General features: G+C 36.9%; 1 protein-coding gene across 16 annotated transcripts in view; it reads right to left on the bottom strand.

Annotated features, from left to right (window-relative positions):
• EIF4G3 (eukaryotic translation initiation factor 4 gamma 3) overlaps nt 1-20,131 on the bottom strand; it is a 351,740-nt gene that overhangs the window by 94,876 nt on the left and 236,733 nt on the right. For all 16 annotated transcript variants that reach the window (XM_087446641.1, XM_087446642.1, XM_087446643.1 and 13 more), the window contains one exon: nt 1,054-1,142. In XM_087446641.1, coding sequence (XP_087302767.1) covers nt 1,054-1,142 — 89 coding nt within the window. The remainder of the gene's footprint in view (nt 1-1,053; nt 1,143-20,131) is intronic.

The following is a 20,131-nucleotide window of genomic DNA, read 5'->3' as shown; positions in this document are numbered from 1 at the left end:
GCAATGACAGGACATGGGGAAGTAATGAAGTGGTACTGTGAGCTGCTTGAAGAGGGTAAGAATTATAACTAGATAGAAAAGTCTTACGAAATAAATGCATTTATTTCAAAATAATTTCTACATTTTAACATTATCATTTTAAACATTCAATAAAAATTATTTTAATTAAGTAGACAAAAGAAGAGTTCAAAAAGAAAAGAGCAATGTACAGATTATTTATACTACTCTTCATTTACAAGCTTCAGTACTTAACACTAAGGATATTGAGATTACAGACTATGAAATTGTTAGAGCACTCCTTAGGACTAAATCTGACCTAACAAGGTCCTTCCTTACATTATCTCCTGGACCTGGTATGCTGTAACCTACAGCAAAATCTGGCATGGCTTAGTTCAAATGAATAAATCATATGAGAAAAGTTATGTTACTGGGATCCAGTTAAAAGATGACAGATTCAAAATGAATTTCCCTAAAATGTATCCAATGATTTCTACCACCATCGCTAATAGGAATTTGAAAAAACTGTCTCCATTTTTCTTTACCCGATTAGTCTTTCCATCTGCTTAATATAAAGAAAAATTCAATTGAGAGGACAGAGGGGTTAAACAAAAATTAAACAATAACTTAAGAATTCAATGAAATTGAACATGCTATTAAAAATCTTTTTTTTTTTTTAAAGATTTTATTTATTTATTTTTTCCCCCCAAAGCCCCAGTAGATAGTTGTATGTCATAGCTGCACATCCTTCTAGTTGCTGTATGTGGGACGCGGCCTCAGCGTGGCCGGAGAAGCAGCGCGTCGGTGCGAGCCCGGGATCCGAACCCGGGTCACCAGCAGTGGAGCGCGCTCACTTAACCACCAAGCCACGGGGCCGGCCCTAAAAATCTTTTAAATTCTGTAAGTAGACTTGAAAAAAATCAGACACTAAGCTTCATATATCAAGTTTTGCTCAGAAAACAGTATCTCAAGAAAGAGGTATAAACCCACACTTGTCTTAGGAAATGGCACCACTGCTCTGAAGGTGAGTTAAAGAGATTTCCTGCTGCCCCTTACCTCCAATTCTGCCTCTAACATCTCTTCAGTGGTTCGCGTCCGATCTTTTGGTTTCTTCCACATCTTTGGTGCAGTTACAGCTGTCTGAGCTGAAATACAAGATCAGGCCCATTACGTCCCACAGGGAAGTCATGTTTGGAAATATTAGGTCTAAATGATACCCATATTCAAATTTAGGAGAACAAAAGAGGGCTTCATCCATACTGAGGAGATAGACGGATGATAAAGTGAACAACTGTGTAGTTGTGGCCCAGAGATTTAACGGCAAATGTCCTAGGCACAAATTGTTCACATCAGCTCATAAGAGCCTTCCAACCAGTGGCCTAGGTTCTTCCAATTTCATGGTTAGGACCTACCTAGGCATGTAATTCAGTATGTGGTGAGTATCTCTATAAGAAACTGGCCTACCAGACAGTTCTAGGTCTGCTTCTATTGTTAATCAATTATGTGATCTTAAGCAAGTCACACTTCCCAGGTTTATTCAACTATACTGGATATTCAACTACATTCAACTATAAAGTGTAAGAGTGAGATTAGATGATGATACCTAAGTTTCCTTTAAGTGACAAAAGAAATTAAATTCCAGATTCTGTTTTTTTAAGCTTTCTAGACAATAAAAGAAGACTTTGATTAAGATTTCATTAGATAGGCAGCACTTCTACAACATTCATTTCTCATTTCAGATCAATACCGTTGGCCTCAATGTTCATACTGCTGGGGTGAAAATTAAGAAAGAAAACAGATAATTTTTACTAAATTATTATATTGTATCAGAAGTTCTAGATGGAAAAGTAAGCTTACAAAGAATTTTTAAAAAGTCATTTGACTTACAAATTTCACAAAATCATTCAACCCTTAGATGTACAATTTAAACATCAGATAACAAACAGAACATATTAAAAGGCAACGCATGAGTCAATAAATGGAAGTGAGGTATTATATTATAGGCAGACAGGTAGAGAGAAGAGTCAAAGAAAGGTCACTTAATAAATATAGACACTTGTATCAAAAGTGAATAAACCAAAGCTGAAGAGTACCATCTAAGCTGATGCCCCAGAGAATACAGAAACACAAGATCATCCATTGAGACTAAACCAACCAATCTCTCTGGGAAAGCCTGAAATTTTTCCCAAAAACATTGGGAACAAGGAAAAGGAGACATTTAACACTCTTCTCAAAATACTGCACCATCATAAAAAAATACTCTGTAAACCTCCTTTGTTATACATATCTCAAACCAATTTTTCTTTATCCTGTCCCTCAGGGACCACAATAAACACGAAAACGTTATTAAACTGCTGTTATTCTTCCTTTGTGGCCTACTCAAAGTAAAAACATTTTCTCAAAGTACAGAAATCAGATTACGGTAACTGTGGGTAGGTTTATATGTATATTTACGTATATACGTACGTAGTGGTCTCTTTTCATTTTTTATGGATCTTCTGATTTTATATAACCAGTCTGTTTTATGTGCATCTCTCCAAAATGCTTGTGATTAATTCTGCTTGCATAGCAGAATCCTTTTTAAAGAGTCATAGAGTTTTGGGAACCTATACATTTTATTTTAAATTTTATTTCAATATGCATGAACTCAGCTCTAAATTCCATTCATGGAAGAGGGAAGACTACTTTCTGGAGGATTCCTTGGGATCAAATATAAACTCAGGAGCATGGGCCGGCCCCGTGGCTTAGCGGTTAAGTGCGTGCGCTCCGCTGCCGGCGGCCCGGGTTCGGATCCCGGGTGCGCACCGAGGCACCACTCCTCCAGCCATGCTGAGGCCGCGTCCCACATACAGCAACTAGAAGGATGTGCAGCTATGACAGACAACTATGTACTGGGGTTTTGGGGGAAAAATAAATAAATAAAATCTTAAACTCAGGAGCAGTTTCCTATAAACAGCAAAAACCAAAGCCATAGATAAACTTTTCTTTTAAAGAATGTATCAAATGTACCCAACCCCAAAACACTAAACAAAACATTTCTTCCATTGGAAACATAATACATCTAACATGCTTTTTAAAAAACAGCTACTTACACAGCAGGAATTGTTACTCACTCTGTTCAACTGGCTATTTAAAGTTTTGACTGAAAGCAGTAATTCACAAAAAGAAGTGAGAGAAAGCACATACCTCTTGAGGAGACACTCCAGTCCTTTTAAAAGTGAATATAGATACATACATACCTAGTGCCTAGTGAGACTGTGATATACATCCCCCTTCTACCTTTACCGGTGGGGAGGTACGGTAAAATTTCAGTGTGCTAGAATGGGAAGAAGAAGAGGCAGGGAGCAAAGAAGAAGGGAGGGACAAACACAGAAAGAGACAGAGACACTGACTTCCTAATTTAAAGGACAATTAATACTGAATCAGCTAGAATAAGGGAATTAAATTTAAGACACTGTCTCAGATTTGTTCTTTCCTTTCCAGTCCATTCCAATGTCTACACCTTAGATTAGGCACTTATTACTGCACTGATTTAACTATGAGATAGTCTCTTAATTCTTTGCCTCTGATTCTTTTTTTTTTAATTTTTTTTAAAGATTTTATTTATTTAATTTTTTCCCCCCAAAGCCCCAGTAGATAGTTGTATGTCATAGCTGCACATCCTTCTAGTTGCTGTATGTGGGACTCGGCCTCAGGATGGACGGAGAAGTGGTGCCTCGATGTGCACCCGGGATCCAAACCCGGGCCACCAGCATTGCAGCGCGCGCACTTAACCACCAAGCCACAGGGCCGGCCCCTTGCCTCTGATTCTTAACACATCATCTACAATGCTGAATAACAGCCTTTCTAAATAACTGACTTGACTAGGTTATTCTTGTACTTAAAATATTCTTCAAGGCATCATCCATAGTGCCAAGCAAAGTTTCTTGCACAGGGTAGGCACTCAAATTTGTTGACCGAAGAAATAATAGCAGCTCTATGTAAAAAAGGTATTACTGACATTCCTGAGACAAAGACATAGATTCTTTCCTCTTTGTCTTGTATTAAAGCACCACAGGACAAGTGACAACATCTGTGTGAGATTCATAATTACGTTAATTTAGAGATAACTAAAGCAGCCCACACCCTCCTTGCATAAGAACTAAACTCTTTTAGGCACATTTAATTTCTACTACTCTAAAATATAAAATAGGTAGGGGCCAGCCCAGTGGCGCAAGCAGTTAAGTGCGCGCACTCCGCTGCGGCGGCCCGGGGTTCGCCGGTTCAGATCCCGGGTAGGCACCAACGCACTGCTTGGCAAGCCATGCTGTGGTGGCGTCCCACATAAAGTGGAGGAAGATGGGCACGGATGTTAGCCCAGGGCCAGTCTTCCTCAGCAAAAAAAAGAGGAGGATTGGCAGATGTTAGCACAGGGCTGACCTCCTCACAAAAAAATAAAAAAATAAATAAAATAAAATAAAATATAAAATAGGTAAATGCAAACAAAAAAGCAATACCATGATTTCAAGATTTTTGCAAATTTTTACATTATTGGCAGAAAAATCACGTTGTTCTTCAGAGCTCTTTTTATGAAACAACTAATGTATAAATTCAGAAAAATATTGGGGACACAGACAAGTTTAGACGTTGGGTTTTAGGAATATTCTCTGTCTTCTCTCTGACATGTATTTAGAATTTATGTCAAGGACTGTATCAAGTTAGACACGTTCCCGGGCCAGCCCCGTGGCTTAGCGGTTAAGTGCACGCGCTCCGCTGCTGTCGGTCCGGGTTCAGATCCCGGGCGCGCACCGACGCACTGCTTCTCTGGCCATGCTGGGTCCGCGTCCCACATACAGCAACTAGAAGGATGTGCAGCTATGACATACAACTATCTACTGGGGCTTGGGGTGGGGGCGGGGGATAAATAAATAAAATCTTTAAAAAAAAAAAAGAAATGTTCCCACTTTCAACTTGCATCCCATGAATGAAATATAAACTCCAGATAATTGTGCCACACCAAAACTGTTATGACTGGCAATGACTGTATTTTCAAAAAGAAAGCACAATGCAGTCACATTTTTCTGATATCTGTTAAGATGCCTGACAAGTCATCCCTGCAAGTGGAAGAGTCCGTTATTTTTCATTTACTTTTTATATTAGGCTCCATTGGAGTCAAGTTGTAACTCGCACAAATGAAGAGCTAACAACCTATCCCTGTGCAACCTAGAAGATAACTGCTAGACTGGGAGTAAAAGGGATAATATAGATGATTCATAAATTTATTGAGTTCTATTAAACCCAAGTAAGTTTGCAAAAATACTCTTCCCTAAAGCCTAAGGCAGTTAGAATACTGAAATAAACTATTACATAAAATGGTAGCTCATACTGGGATAGAAGAATCAAGAGTAGTTAAGAGACAGGGATACAATGCATCCTGAGAAACCACTCTGTGTAAAAAAATAATCTAGAACATATATTCTCTCTTTCTTTGCAAGAGTATCAGCACTTGTAGAAACTCCAAGAAATTAAGTCATGGTTTCTAGTCTGAAATCCTGACTCTGAGAGATGTCAGAAATGTTGCATAGTAAGAACAAGAATCACAAACATTACAGCTGTCACTGGCATAATGATATTCCTATATCTAGATTATTCTCTTTCTTCTTTTAGTCCTGTCAGTCACATTTCCTGCATGTACAGAGACTGTCATTCACCTTAAGACTTAGAGAAATTCCAAAAAACAGGGAGAGGGAGGCTGGAGGGTTAAAATTTAATACAGAAGGATGGAAATGGTTAGCTTATTTACATACTCTCCAACATGCAGGCTTTTTTATGAAAAATATTTATAACATTTTTTTTTCGATTCATAAAAAGTAAGATATATCCATTGAAGAACACTTAGAAAGTACAGACAGATATAAAGTTGAAAAAAATGTATCTCTGAGATATTGTGAACATTTTGGCGTATTTTCTTCCTGGCATTTAAAAAACATAATTATAGGGCCGGCCCCGTGGCTTAGCGGTTAAGTGCGTGCACTCCGCTGCTGGCGGCCTGGGTTCGGATGCCGGGCGCGCACCGACACACCGCTTCTCCGGCTATGCTGAGGCCGCGTCCCACATGCAGCAGCTAGAAGGATGTGCAGCTATGACATACAACTATCTACTGGGGCTTTGGGGCGGAAAATAAATAAATAAATAAAATTTAAAAAATAAATAAATAAATAAATAAAAAAAATAAAAAACATAATTGTATGCATATCATGTATTTATTTTATCAAATATTTTTGTGTGTGTGTGAGGAAGATCAGCCCTGAGCTAACATCTGTACTAATCCTCTGCTTTTTTGCTGAGGAAGACCGGCTCTGAGCTAACATCTATTGCCAATCCTCCTCCTTTTTTTCCCCCAAAGCCCCAGTACATAGTTGTATGTCATAGCTGTACATCCTTCTAGTTGCTGTATGTGGGACGTGGCCTCAGCATGGCCAGAGAAGCTGTGTGTCAGTGCGCGCCTGAGATCCAAACCTCGGCCTCCAGTAGCGGAGCGCCCGCACTTAACCACTAAGCCACGGGTCCTGCCCTCAAATATTTTTTTAAGTGAACTGCAAACAAGAATTTAAACATTTATAGTTTTGCTCCTTCAGTAGAAACTGTCCTAAAAATGAACTTTGTCAAAATCCCTATATATTCAATCTGCTCGATTTTGATTAAGGTGGTAAAAAGTTCATAGATTAGTATTTGAAAAGGATAATTTGAAAGCAAGCAAATCAGGGCCGGCTGCGTGGCTTAGCGGTTAAGTGTGCGGGCTCCGCTGCCGCAGTAGCGGCCTGGGTTCGGATCCCAGGCGCACACCGACGCACCACTTCTCTGGCCATGCTGAGGCCGCGTCCCACATACAGCAACTAGAAGGATGTACAACTTTGACATACAACTATCTACTGGGGCTTTGGGGAAGAAAAAAAAAAAATGAAAGGAAAAAAAGAGAGAAAGTTAAAAAATATATAATAGGCAGTGAGGAACTATAAAAGGGCTAGAAGTACATCATTTTAAAAATTAAGTTAGGGCCGACCCCGTGGCTTAGCGGTTAAGTGCGTGCGCTCCGCTGCTGGGGGCCCGGGTTCGGATCCCGGGCACGCACCGACGCACCGCTTCTCTGGCCATGCTGAGGCCGCGTCCCACATACAGCAACTAGAAGGATGTGCAGCTACAACATACAACTATCTACTGGGGCTTTGGGGGAAAAATAAATAAATAAATAATTTTTTAAAAATCTACAAAAAAATAAATAAAATAAAAATTAAGCTATTTTAGGGGCCAGCCCCATGGCCTATTGGTTAAGTTTGGCGTGCTCCACTTCAGAGGCCTGGGGTTGGTTCCGGGGTGTGGACCTACACTACTCGTCGGCCGCCAGGCTGTGGTGGCAACCTACATACAAAATAGAAGACAACTGGCACAGATGTTAGCTCAGGGTGAATCTTCCTCAAGCAGCAAAAAAGAGGAAGAGTGGTGACAGATGTTAGCTCAAGGCAAAACTTCCTCATCAAAAAAAAATTAAATCAAGAGTAAATAGAAGAGAGAAAACCTTCATGACTAGTCTTTAAAAAGTCCACATTAACATGGAATTAAATTGCTGAAGTTTCATATCTACTGACCAGGATCAAGTCACAGCAAAGATTTTTAGGAGCTACTTCTAGTAGCAAGGATTTGGCTTTAGGCTAAGATTTTAAAAACCAGTTTAGGTTAAGGTTACAAAAGAAAAAAGGCAAAATAAAAAATTATACCCACATTACATTTATAACCATGTAAAATATTTATGTAAAGACTAGAAGGAAACGAAGAAAAGTTTAATGCTAATACACAGCCTACATATTTGAACAATGAATGGCTTTTCTCTATCCCTCAATGTTTACCACAATAATTTAAAATTGGGAGAAATTCATTCATTGTTTCAATCTTGTTTTGTCTTTTATGTCTGAAGTGGAGGTGTTTCATTCTAGATTTTAGGCCAGACTGCTCTTCATAAAAATACTGTTGGAATAAATTTTTTTCAATGTGTTAATTTTACTTGTAATTATAACACTACAATTATGTCATAATTTAACATGTTAAATTTATGAGAATGTTATAATTTTGCTCACGCTTTTTGACCTTCAGAGGAACTGGAGAACTCATGGGGCTTTTCGAGAGCATTAGTTTGGTACTAAAAAATAGAAACATCATCATCCCAAATAAGTTAAAAGAATGTGAAAGAGGTGATTACACGTGACAGGTAACTTTTTAATCCCAATGTATTCTACTAGCTATGCTATATAATAATCCAAAAAAACCCTTTTACTAAAGATATCATGTTGGAAACTTAATACTGCTTCTCTTTACTAGATCATTTCTTCTTTATTACTTACTTCTTCACTAGTCAGGTAGATAGATGCCCAAGTAAACTGTAATGATTAAAAAAAAGAATTCAGTGTTTTCTGGTGCCAAAAAGGAAACAGACCTTTTCCACTCTCCCTTTTCTTAGATCTTTGCCTAAAGAAAGCTTGTAATTTTAAATCCTTCCTCTATCCCTTTGATATATGTGCAGATCTTTTAAAAGCTAAAGAAGCCTTCTGCCAGCTTTACAACTCAGGAATGTTTTTCTTAAGGGTCTGAGAGCCATCTCTCTGCCAGTCACAATGGGAGTTTCACCTAGGCAACTGGCTCCTTTAACTACCTACTTGTCATAAACATATGAAAAGTTTAATTTTTCCTTTGGATAAAGGCAAACTGACTAACAGATGGACAACTCAAATACCAGGAGAATTTAGGATGAATTACATATAATAGCAACGGTGCTGGGTACAGTTCAGCTCCATGAGGACAAATTATCATTATCTTGAGAATAAGTATATAATGGATTGTATCTGCCTGCCTTGATCAAAAAGTGAGATTTCCCTGTCTGCAATCTCATTACCGGGTTGCCTTTGATGCTCATTTCTCTCTTAATGCTTATTCAATAATAAAACTATCTTCTTTGTTCCTACATTTGTGGAAAGGATTTCCTGAGCTGATAGGAGATTTTTTTTTCCCCCAAGATGGTCTGGAAGTGCCTGAAATGAGCAGACCAGCTGAAGATCTTGTAGCCACATAAAATCCTGGTAAGAGACTCTAGATTGTAAAAAGTCGCCCTTCTAGCTCTCTACTCTTTTGGAATATCACATCAACTCCTTAGCTCCAAGACTTGAGATGAATGCATCCAGAGTCTAGGTCTCACGACTGAAGTGACACAAAACTAAGATGCTCTGAAGATAATATTAAAAATAGGTACTTCACTACTGGTAAGGTAAAGGCCCACCCAAGTGCACCGTCACAGGGTTGTACATAAAGAGTAGAATGTTCCAATAATGGAACTTTCAGCGAGAGTTCCCACTCTTAACACCCAGTTCTAATCCCTTCTCTTTCCTCTCATCTTTTCACATTTTACTTTTTTTTCTCCTGGCTTTGAAATCTGAAAAGTTGGCACTAAATAATTCTGATTACATCACACTCAAGAATTTTGTTTAGAGTTTCTTGAGGCTGGGGATTCTATCTTGTCCTTTTCCTTCTTCCACAGATCCTCATGAGACTCTAGAAAAATCTGATGATTTATCTAAGAAACTGGGGCAGAACAAAGCAGAAACCCAGGTGAGAAAGGGTAAGTTTTCAAAACGGAAATGTAAATAAACTGGAAAAGAATAACAATGGTGATAAAATATGTAAGAATGATGGGTCATTGAAAGATGTCAACCAAAAGAAACACTAGAGAGTAAGAGCTCAGTGTTTTCCAGCATCTGCTCAGGAGTTGCTATCTGAAATGTATTCACGGTTTGGCAATTATGCTTCCCATTATATGTTAAAAATAGGTTTTTCGCTCTATGATTGCTTCACAGAACCTTGAATAGTGTAAGCTAATCTCCCCAGCGCCTAGCACTGGAACCAAAAAAAGTAAGTATAAGAAAATGAGGAGGGCCGGCTCCGTGGCTTAGCGGTTAAGTGTGTGCGCTCTGACGCTGGCGGCCCGGGTTCGGATCCCGGGAGCGCCCCGAGGCACCACTTCTCCGTCCAACGTGAGGCCGAGTCCCACGTACAGCAACTAGAAGGATGTGAACCTATGACATACAACTATCTACTGGGGCTTTGGGGGGAAAAAACTGAATAAATAAAAAATCTTTAAGAAAATGAGGAGTCTAGACTTAAATTCTACCAAAAACATACATCTATTAACACAATTTAAAATTTTTTGCTTTCACCTTTTTTTTTTTTTTTTTGTGAGGAGATCAGCCCTGTGCTAACATCCGCCAATCCTCCTCTTTTTTTTTTGCTGAGGAAGACGGCCCTGGGCTAACATCTGTGCCCATCTTCCTCCACTTTATATGGGACGCCGCCACAGCATGGCTTGCCAAGCAGTGCGTTGGTGCGCGCCCGGGATCCGAACCAGCGAACCCCGGGCCGCCGCAGCGGAACGCGCGCACTTAACCGCTTGCGCCACCGGGCCGGCCCCTGCTTTCAGCTTTGACATTAAACTTCATCAAAGTAAGAGTCAAATCATAGGTTTATTAATTTTATTGATGTTCTCAATAACTACCTTTCAGTTTTATGGATTTGTTTCCCATTTTCTATTTCATTTATTTCCCCTATTATCTTTATTATTTCCTTTGGGTTTAATTTGCTTTTTTTTAAATTTCAGCTTTAGTGAGGTACAATTTACACATGAAATTGTAAGATATTTAAAGCGTACATTGTGGTGATTTGATATATGCATATATTGTGAAAAGATTCCCCCTGTCTGGTTAATTAACACATCCATCACTTCACATATTTATCTTTTTTTTTCTTGGTGAGAACATTTAAGTTCTATTCTCTTAGCAAATTTCAATTATACAATATACTGTTATCAACTACAGTCATCATGTTTTTCATTAGATCTTGAACCTTATTTATCTCATATAATTTGTTCTTTTAATAGTTTCTTCAGTTGGAAACTGAGGTCAACAATTTGAGACCATTTTTCTTTTCTAATATGGGCATTTAGTGGTATAAACTGCCACCAAGTACTGTTTTAAGCAGAATAATGTACCACCAAAGATATGCACCTCCCAATCCCTTGACCCTATGAATATGTTACCTTACGTGGCAAAAGTGACTTTGCAGATGTGATTAAGTTAAGGGATCTTGAACTGGGGAAACTATTATCTTGGATCAACCCAGTGGATCCAATATGACCAGAAGGGTCCTTACAAGTGGGAGGAAGGCACAAGAATCAGAGATTTGAAGATGCTTAGCTACAGGCTTTGAAGATGGAGGAAAGGGCCCTGAGCCCAGGAATGTAGGTAGCCCCTAAAAGATGTTTAAAGCAAGGGAATACTCTCTCTCATAGAGCCTCCAGAAGAATCAAAGATCTGTTGATATCTTGATTTTAGTCCAGTGAAACCAATTTTGGATTTCTTATCTCCAAAACTGTAAAATAATAAATTTGTGTTGTTTTAAGTCACTAAGTTTGTGGTGATTTGTTACGGCAGCAACAAGAAATGAATATAACAAATTTTGATTTGGGTTTTCATTTTCATTCAGTTCAAAGTATTCTGTAATTTCCCTTTTGATTTCTTCTTTGACTCCTCAGTTATTTAGAAGTGTGTTATTTAATTTCCAAGTGTTTGGGGGATTCTCCAGAGATATTTTTCTTACTGATTTCCAATTTAATCACTTTGACTTGAATCCTTTGAAATTTATTAAGAACTGTTTTATGACCCACAATATGGTCTGTCTTGGTAAATTTGCCATTTGCACTTGTGCATCTACTGTTTGAGTGTTTACTAAGTGTCAGATCAAGTTAGTTGATTGTGCTCTTCAAGTCTCCTATAGCCTCACTAATTTTCTGTCTACTGGTTCTATGTTTTTCTAATTATGTCAATTCCATGTCACTACTTTTTGAATATGTGAAATACAGTTATAATAACTGTACTTAATAACTACTTAATGATTTTTATCTGCTAATTCTAATAATTATGTCAGTTATGAATGGGCTTTGATTGATTTACTTTCTCATTATGGGTCATATTTTTTTCATGGCTTCACTGGTCAATTCTACCAAATATTTGAGAAAGAAACAATATCAATTCTACTCAAACTTTTTCAGAATACTGAAGAGGAGGGACTACTTATCAATTCATTCTATGAGGTCAGCATTAACCAGATAACTAAACATAAAAATTACCGGAAAACTATAGGCCAATATCCCTCACGAACCCAGAAGTAAAAAAAAATGAAATAAAATTTCAGCAAATCAAATTCAACAATACATAAAAAGAAAAATATCTCATGACCAAGTATTATCCCAGCAAAGCAAAGCTGGCTTAATATTCAAATACCAAGTAATATCAAACAAGTAAATAAACGAAAAAAGAAAACCATATGATTGTCTCAAGAAATGCAGGAAAAGTATTTGATAAAATCCAATATGAATTCCTGATTGAAATAACGAATCTCTCAGCAAATTAGGAATAAAAAAGAACTTCTTCAACCAGACAATTCAAAAAACTACAGCTAACATATTTAATAGTGAAAGACTGAATGCTTTCTGAGATCAGGAATAAGACAAGAATGTTTACTTTCACCACTTCCATTTAACATTGCTCTGGAGGTTCTACCTAGTATATTAAGTCAAGAAAAAGAAATAAAAGGTGCATCTAGTTAGAAAAACTAAAACTAAAGTAAAATTGTCTTTTTTCAGAAATGACACGAGCATTTACATAGAAAATCCAAAGGAATATCTATAAAAAACGCTAACAAAATCAGTAACTGAATTTTACCACGGTTGCACAGTACAAGACCAAAAAAAGCCTACTGTATTTCCATATACCAGTAATGAAAAATCAAAAATTGAAATAAAAATATCATTTACAATAGCATCAAAAGATATGAATTTGACAAAATTACAAAAGTCCTGTACATTAAAAACTTTAAAACATTGCTGAGAGAATTAAAGAAGATATAAAGAAATATCAAAATATACCATGCTTATGGGTCAGAACACTCAACATTGTAAGATGTCAATTCTATCTATAAACTCAACACAAACCCAATCAAATTCCAGCAGGCTGTTTGAAAAAAACTGTAGGAAAAAATTGATTCTAAAATTAATATTTGAAATTAAAGGACTGACAATAACCAAATGTGTTTGAATAAAAGAATAAAGTTGGAGGACTTAATAATATTATCTGATTTCAAGAGTTATTAAAAAGCCTCAGTAATGACAGTGTGGTATTGGCATCAAGAAAGATAACTAAATCAATGGAAAAAAATTGAGAATCCAGAAATAGACCCACATATAATATGCACAACATATTTTTGGAGAAGGTGCAAAGGAAATTCACCAGAAAAAGGATAGCCTGTGAAATTCTTATACATTGCTGATGGGGATATAAAATGACAGAAGTACTTGGAAAATGGTTTGCAGCTTCTTAAAAAATTAAACATACACTTACATATAACCCAGGCATTCCACTTCTAGGTATTTACTCAAGAGAAATGGTAGCATATGTCTATACAAAGACTTGTACACGAATGTTCACAGCAACTTTATTTGTAATAGCCCCAAACTGGAAACAACCCAATGTCCAGCAACAGGTGAACAAACTGTGGTACATCCACAGTGTTATCAGCAATTTTAAAAATGAGCTACTAACATATACAACAATATGGATAAATCTGCTGAGCAAAAGCAGCCAGACAAAACAGTTTATGCTTTCTGATTTCACTTATATAACATTCTTAAAAAATGCAAACTAATCTACAGTGACAGAAAGCAGATCAGTGTTTGCCTGGCTACTGGGGTGAGGGTAGTGCAGGATGGAGGGATTTATAGACACACATGAGGAAACTTTTTGGGGTGATAAATATGTTCATTACCTTGATGGTGGTAATGGTTTCATGAATGTATATAAATGTCACAACTAATCAAATGCTTTATATATGTATATGTTAACTTTATGGCAATTACATCTCAATAAAGGTGTTAAAGTGGTCTGGATGGTTTCTAAAGTAATTAAAACATAAGCATATCCGTATATCTATCACGAACCTGCTAAAAAATGACAGTGTTTTTAAAGGCTTTAAAATAACATGCATTGTATTCTTCCATTTATGAAAAGAAATATATATCTGTACACCCAAATAATGGGATTCCAAGGGCTTTTCTTCCTTCCTCCTAACTTTTGTTGCTTTTTATCTTTTTTCTTTTTGGGTAAGGAAGATTAGCCCTGAGCTAACATCCATTGCCAATCTTCGTCTTTTTCTGGGGAAGCTTGGCCCAGGGCTAACATCCGTGCCCATCCTCCTCTACTTTATATGTGGGACGCTTGCCACGGCACAGCTTGATAAGTGGTGCGTAGGTCCGCACCCAGGATCCGAACCTGCAAACCCTGGGCCGAGGAAGCAGAGCGTGCGAACTTAACCACTACACCACTGGGCCGGCTCCTCTTTTTTCTTTTTTTAAATGACAAAAGTCTCTATTGAAACAAATAAATATTTCTCTTCCCCAACTAGCCAATTCTAGTTGTCTGAGGTGAACAACGTCAACAATCTTCGGTAAGTATACAATCGGCCATACCATTATGGCTCATACAAATTGTTAAAAAAAGAAACAACAGGCCCAAGATGGAGTCATTTGCTTCCAGGACAGCAAACCAAGACCTGATTGAAATTTCAACCCCTCCCAGGAATGTGACCTTAAACCAATCAGTCTGGAAATTCCTGATCAACACTTGTGAGGTAATCTATCTGATAAGACCCCTGCTGCCTTTCCCCAAAGAAAGGTGACCTTACCTGAAACAATCCTGTCTTTTCTTTTGCTAATAACTTTCTCATGCTGTCCAATTTTGGCCTATAAAACCCTCCGTTTTGTACAACTCCTTGGAGAGCCTTTCTATTTATTAGATGGGATGCTACCCAATTCATGAATAAAGCCAATTGTTTACTCAGTAGAATCTTTGTTCATTAACAAAATGATCTCAAATATACAGGTTTATTTTAAATAGAAAAACAGAGTCATACTATACAAGTTATTTTGCAAAATGCTTTATTTTCCCTTAATTTATTATGAAAATCTCTCCAGGTTATCACACAGATCTACCTCATTCATGTATCAGCTACACAATATTCCATAGTATATATGTACCACTCCTCTTGAGAGATTTTACATTTTTTGCCGTTTCTCTTGCCACAAAAACCACTTTTAAATCATTATCTACTGGTACTTTTATTTCCAAAACTGGTCAAAAAAATGTATACACATACACACAAGCAGACACATTTAATAGACACTACCAGATTTAGTTGCAAAATGGTTAAAGTGATTCACATTCCTATCACAAACGCATGACTATTGGATTTCCTCCATTCTCACAGGTACTTGACACTATATTTGCCAAACTAATAGCTAAAAAACGGTATTCCCACACTCACTAATGAGGGTAAGCATCTTTTCCTATTTTTATTGGTTATTTGTTCTTTCTTTTCTGTGAATTTATTTTTATACTTTACTCAATCTTCTATTAGATTGTTTGCTCTTTTTTTACCAGTAGGTAACCTTTTACATACCTTGTCTTTTGATTTTCTTTTTGCCAAGACAAAATTCAAAATTTTATTTATCATAATTTTATAATGAATTTTCAATAATTGACAATTACTGACAATAATGCTGGAAAAAGCAGAAGACAGCAGGAAAAGAGGAAGACCAAATATGAGATGGCTTGACTCCATAAAGGAAGCCATACGCACAATTCTACTGAAGCTGAGGAGGGCTGTTGAGGACAGGACACTGTAGACATCATTCATTCATAGAGTCGCCAGGAGTTGGAGCCAACTTGATGGCATGTAACAACAACAATGAATTTTCTCTAATGAATGTCTTTACAAACAACACCAACAAAAAAAAAAAAAACATAAAAGAAAATACACATTTTAATTAATTTGAAATTAAGGCAAGGAGAAGTCTTCTTTTTTGATAATGTCTCAAATACTTATCAATGTGCCACTTTAAAATCCAAAGATTTCAGAGGCCGGCCCGGTGGTATAGCGGTTAAGTTCAAGCGCTCCACTTAGGCGGCCCGAGGTTCACAGGTTCGGATCCCGTGCGCAGACCTACACACCACTTGTCAAAGCCATGCTGCGGCAGGGTCCCACATAAAGTAAAGGAAGATGGGCACAGATGTTAGCCCATGGCCAATCTTCCTCAACAAAAAAGAGGATTGGCAACAGATGTTAGCTCAGGGCTAATCTTCCTCACAAAAATAAATAAATAAATAAAATCCAAAGATTTTAAACTGGATTCACTTGTGAGAGAATGAAACGACTATTAACTTCACAACCTTTAAGATCATGTGTTTCTCTAGTTTCTGAGGCATATCAAAATTAGAAATTTAGTTTCTACCTTCTGGTCAACAGCAGGACCATTTCCTGCCCTACCAGTGCTAAAAATTTTACCACCAACCCACTTAAATGTACCTTTGCTATTCCACACAATCAAAGACTTGGATACAAGTTAAGAAGGCATTATTAGAGTTTGAGCCCTTTGAAGATAAAGACTGTATCTTATTGGTCTCGTTTGCATATCCAGCGTCTCACACAGTACCTGACCCACAGCAGATACTCACTGATAATCTGTTAATGAATTAATGCCTTGCAATCAACACTAAATCCAAGGTTAATGTCTCTCTATAACAACCACAAAGACTGGTTCAGTCTCTTTGTGTTAGGTAAGTACTATTACATTATTTTCATTTCAGAGATGAGGAAACTGAAACACAGAGAGGTTAACTAAATTGCTCCAATCCGAAAGAGAGTAAAGGTGGAGCCAGAATTAAAACACAGATGTCACTCCAAAGCCCTCATTTTTCCAACACACAATAACCTGCCTCTCAACTCTACCCTGCTCCTGCACTTTCTTGTCTGAATTCCAACTTTATTTTCATTTAGGTTGTCTTTTGTTTTTTTTACCAGGAGAGGATGTTAGGTTAAGCAGGTGAGGGTAGTGTGAAAAATGCTGTTTGTCTGTTAGCCCTACAGCATAGTATGTCAAGTCATTAGGAAAATAAAATGGCAAAGTGACTCTAAATAGAAGGTTTGCTCCAAAAAACTTAGCAGAGAACAGTCCATTATGCAATTCTGTCAGTAGTGAGAACAAAGATGACTCCAATGAGACCATTAGCATAATTTTCTCGGGTTCTGTACTATATTTTACTGTTCTTTCTACAGTGTCTTAGGCATTTTAATAAATGCTTTTGTGCCACTTCTACCACAATCAAAATAAAATGCAATTTAAGATAAATCTAGTACAGATGAAGAAACGTCAATCACTACAGCACAAATATCCAATTTAGAGAACAGACTACAACACAAGTAATCTTTCTGTCTACTCAGTGCTTTCCATCTCTAAATACAACACTACAGCTCATTGCCTTGAACAGATAAACCCTGATGAAAAAATAAAACCCATCTGATCATCAGTGAATCCACACTGCCAGTGCTTTGCAAAGCTCAGAGGAGTGTGCTGGAACATTCATCTGCGGGAACCACTATAAGGAATGAAACACACCCTAACAGATGTTATCACTTACTCTCTCACCTCTTTACCTTACTCATCCCTATATTTATACATCTGTCTCTCTACAAGATCATCAAGTTCCCAGTGAAAAGTCATCTCTGAGTCCCAGCGGTCAGAAGAAGGCCTGTTACATAGTAGGTACAAATTAACATTGCCTGAACAAATGAAACCAATCTATTAATCAATTTAATTCTGGATTTTCTACCAAAAATAGTTAAGTATGGATATATCAAATTCTCTCTTGGTACATTATAAAGACCCATCTTTAGGCTACTCATATTTCTTGGTTTTCTATGATAGTTCCCAATTTGAATATTCTTCCCTGTGTCCCAAAATATGGATCAAAACATGTAGTCAAAAGTATTTTAAGTCACAATTTATTAAAAATAAATTCAAATTTGAGAGCCACAGTCTGTTACTGAAATGTGAAGAAAAAAAGTCAGCATCTATTTATTCCAACTACAGTTGCTCAAATGTTTGTTGAATTGAATAGCACTAAGACTTAAACCCAAACAAGTGAAATTTTTAAGCACTCTATTTTTATGGAAAATTGACCTGATACAAATAGTATCAAGAATTCACACAAAAAATAAATTTCTGAGAAATACTTCCACTTTTCTATTCGTATTACTGCACAATGGTAATTGATGTTAATAATAAATGAGGCATGGTAGGATCTTGAAGAATATTAGGAATTATCAAAAACAGACTGGTAACTCTATTTTGAATCCATGTTTTATATAAGATAATTCTCATTTGAATTAGACTCAAAAAACTTAGCTGCAAAATTTATAATAAAACTTGTTTTTGGTTGTAATTATGACAGAAATTCATACTCATGGGCCAAAAAAAATCAGAACAAATGAAGAAAAAGTGAAAAAGCTTTCTCCTTCCCGTCTTGTTCCCAGGTCTCTCTCTTCAGAGGAAACATTACTAAGTATTTCTTACTTATCCTCATAGAAAATATTGGCGTATATGCAATCAAATATGTGTATTATATGTGTGAATGTGAATTTTCATTTTTTTCATACTATACGTGGTATTTTGCACCTTGGCATGGGTTTAAAATTAGAGTAGGGCCGGCCCCGTGGCTTAGCGGTTACATGCGCGCGCTCCGCTGCTGGCGGCCCGGGTTCAGATCCCGGGCGTGCACCAACGCACCGCTTCTCTGGCCATGCTGAGGCCACGTCCCACATACAGCAAGTAGAGGGATGTGCATCTATGACATACAACTATCTACTGGGGTTTTGGGGGAAAAAAATAAAGAAATAAAAATTCAAAAAATAAAATTAGAGTAGACCCCATCGGTAACATGTATGTGAAAGCTATGCTTTTAGGTGTTATAACATGATTTAACAATGTGATTTGTGCAATTTATGAAATATTTTAATATGTGCAGTATCTCAATTCAAAAGGAGTGTCACCCTATATGATCAGATATACTGATCTAAATATTTCAAATATCACTCAAATCTTGTTTGAATTCTATGTTAAAAACAATTAATAATTAGTAATTTAAATTACAACAGCTCTGGGACTCATGAGTTAATTGTTGAAAGACTGACAACTATTAATGATGGTATTATGTTATAAAAACTCTAACAGTTTTCGGATGTTATCAAGTATCTCACTGAATACTGAATACTATCACAGAAACAATGATTTTTATTTTTATTTATTTATCTATTTTTCTATTTTTATGTTTTAAATGGAGCACTAGGTACTAGGGAGTAGCCTAGTTACATGCATGGATTCTGGATCATCAGGAACTTGGGGGAGACTTCCATTAACTAATGGACTGGGGAGGACACCTTCTGTGCTTTTGTTGTCCCTTATTAGCTATTTAAGGTGAGTACATTTAACTTTGAACCCCTGTCATCATCAACCTGTTCATTCAACTGTTAATTTATGTGAATATTATATTCATGTTCAATATAAAATGAATGTCTTACTTTGCAAGAATTATTTTAAATGATTTTAAATTTTGATTGTTAAAGTTTAAGATTTATTTACAAGATATTGAACACGAGAGGCAATATACAGAGAAGTGGTTTTAAGCCCTGGCTGTGGAGCTGAGTTTGAATGTTGGCTCTGCCATTTACTAACTATAGAACCTCCAGCAAGTATTATCTCCTCTGTGCCTCCGTCTCCTGTTCTGTAAAACAAAACAATAGGGTTGTTGTGAGAGTTAAAGAAGATAATACAACAGCACCTGATAAACAGTAAGCACTTAATCAACGACAGCTATTATTATTAAAACAACAAATTTTTCTGACTAGGCTGGTATGGCGTATTTTAAATACACCTAATTTGTTAGCCAGATATCCTAACACACACACACACACACACACACACACACACACACAAACCAAGAACAAACTGACACCAACAAAAATCTATTCATTTGCTTAAATGAGTAAACAAATGTTTAATAAAAGCTCTGTAGAGATAATAAAACAAATCAGAGACTTACTAATCTTTAAAGAAGGTATATGAGAGCTGGAGAGAGAAAATGTATATATATCAATACTCATAAAGCCCTCT

This window comes from Ceratotherium simum, chromosome 22 (assembly GCF_057802395.1).
Source record: "Ceratotherium simum simum isolate JZ-2026a chromosome 22, ASM5780239v1, whole genome shotgun sequence".
Lineage (NCBI taxonomy): Eukaryota > Metazoa > Chordata > Mammalia > Perissodactyla > Rhinocerotidae > Ceratotherium > Ceratotherium simum.
This window is presented reverse-complemented; position numbering and strand designations above follow the sequence as displayed.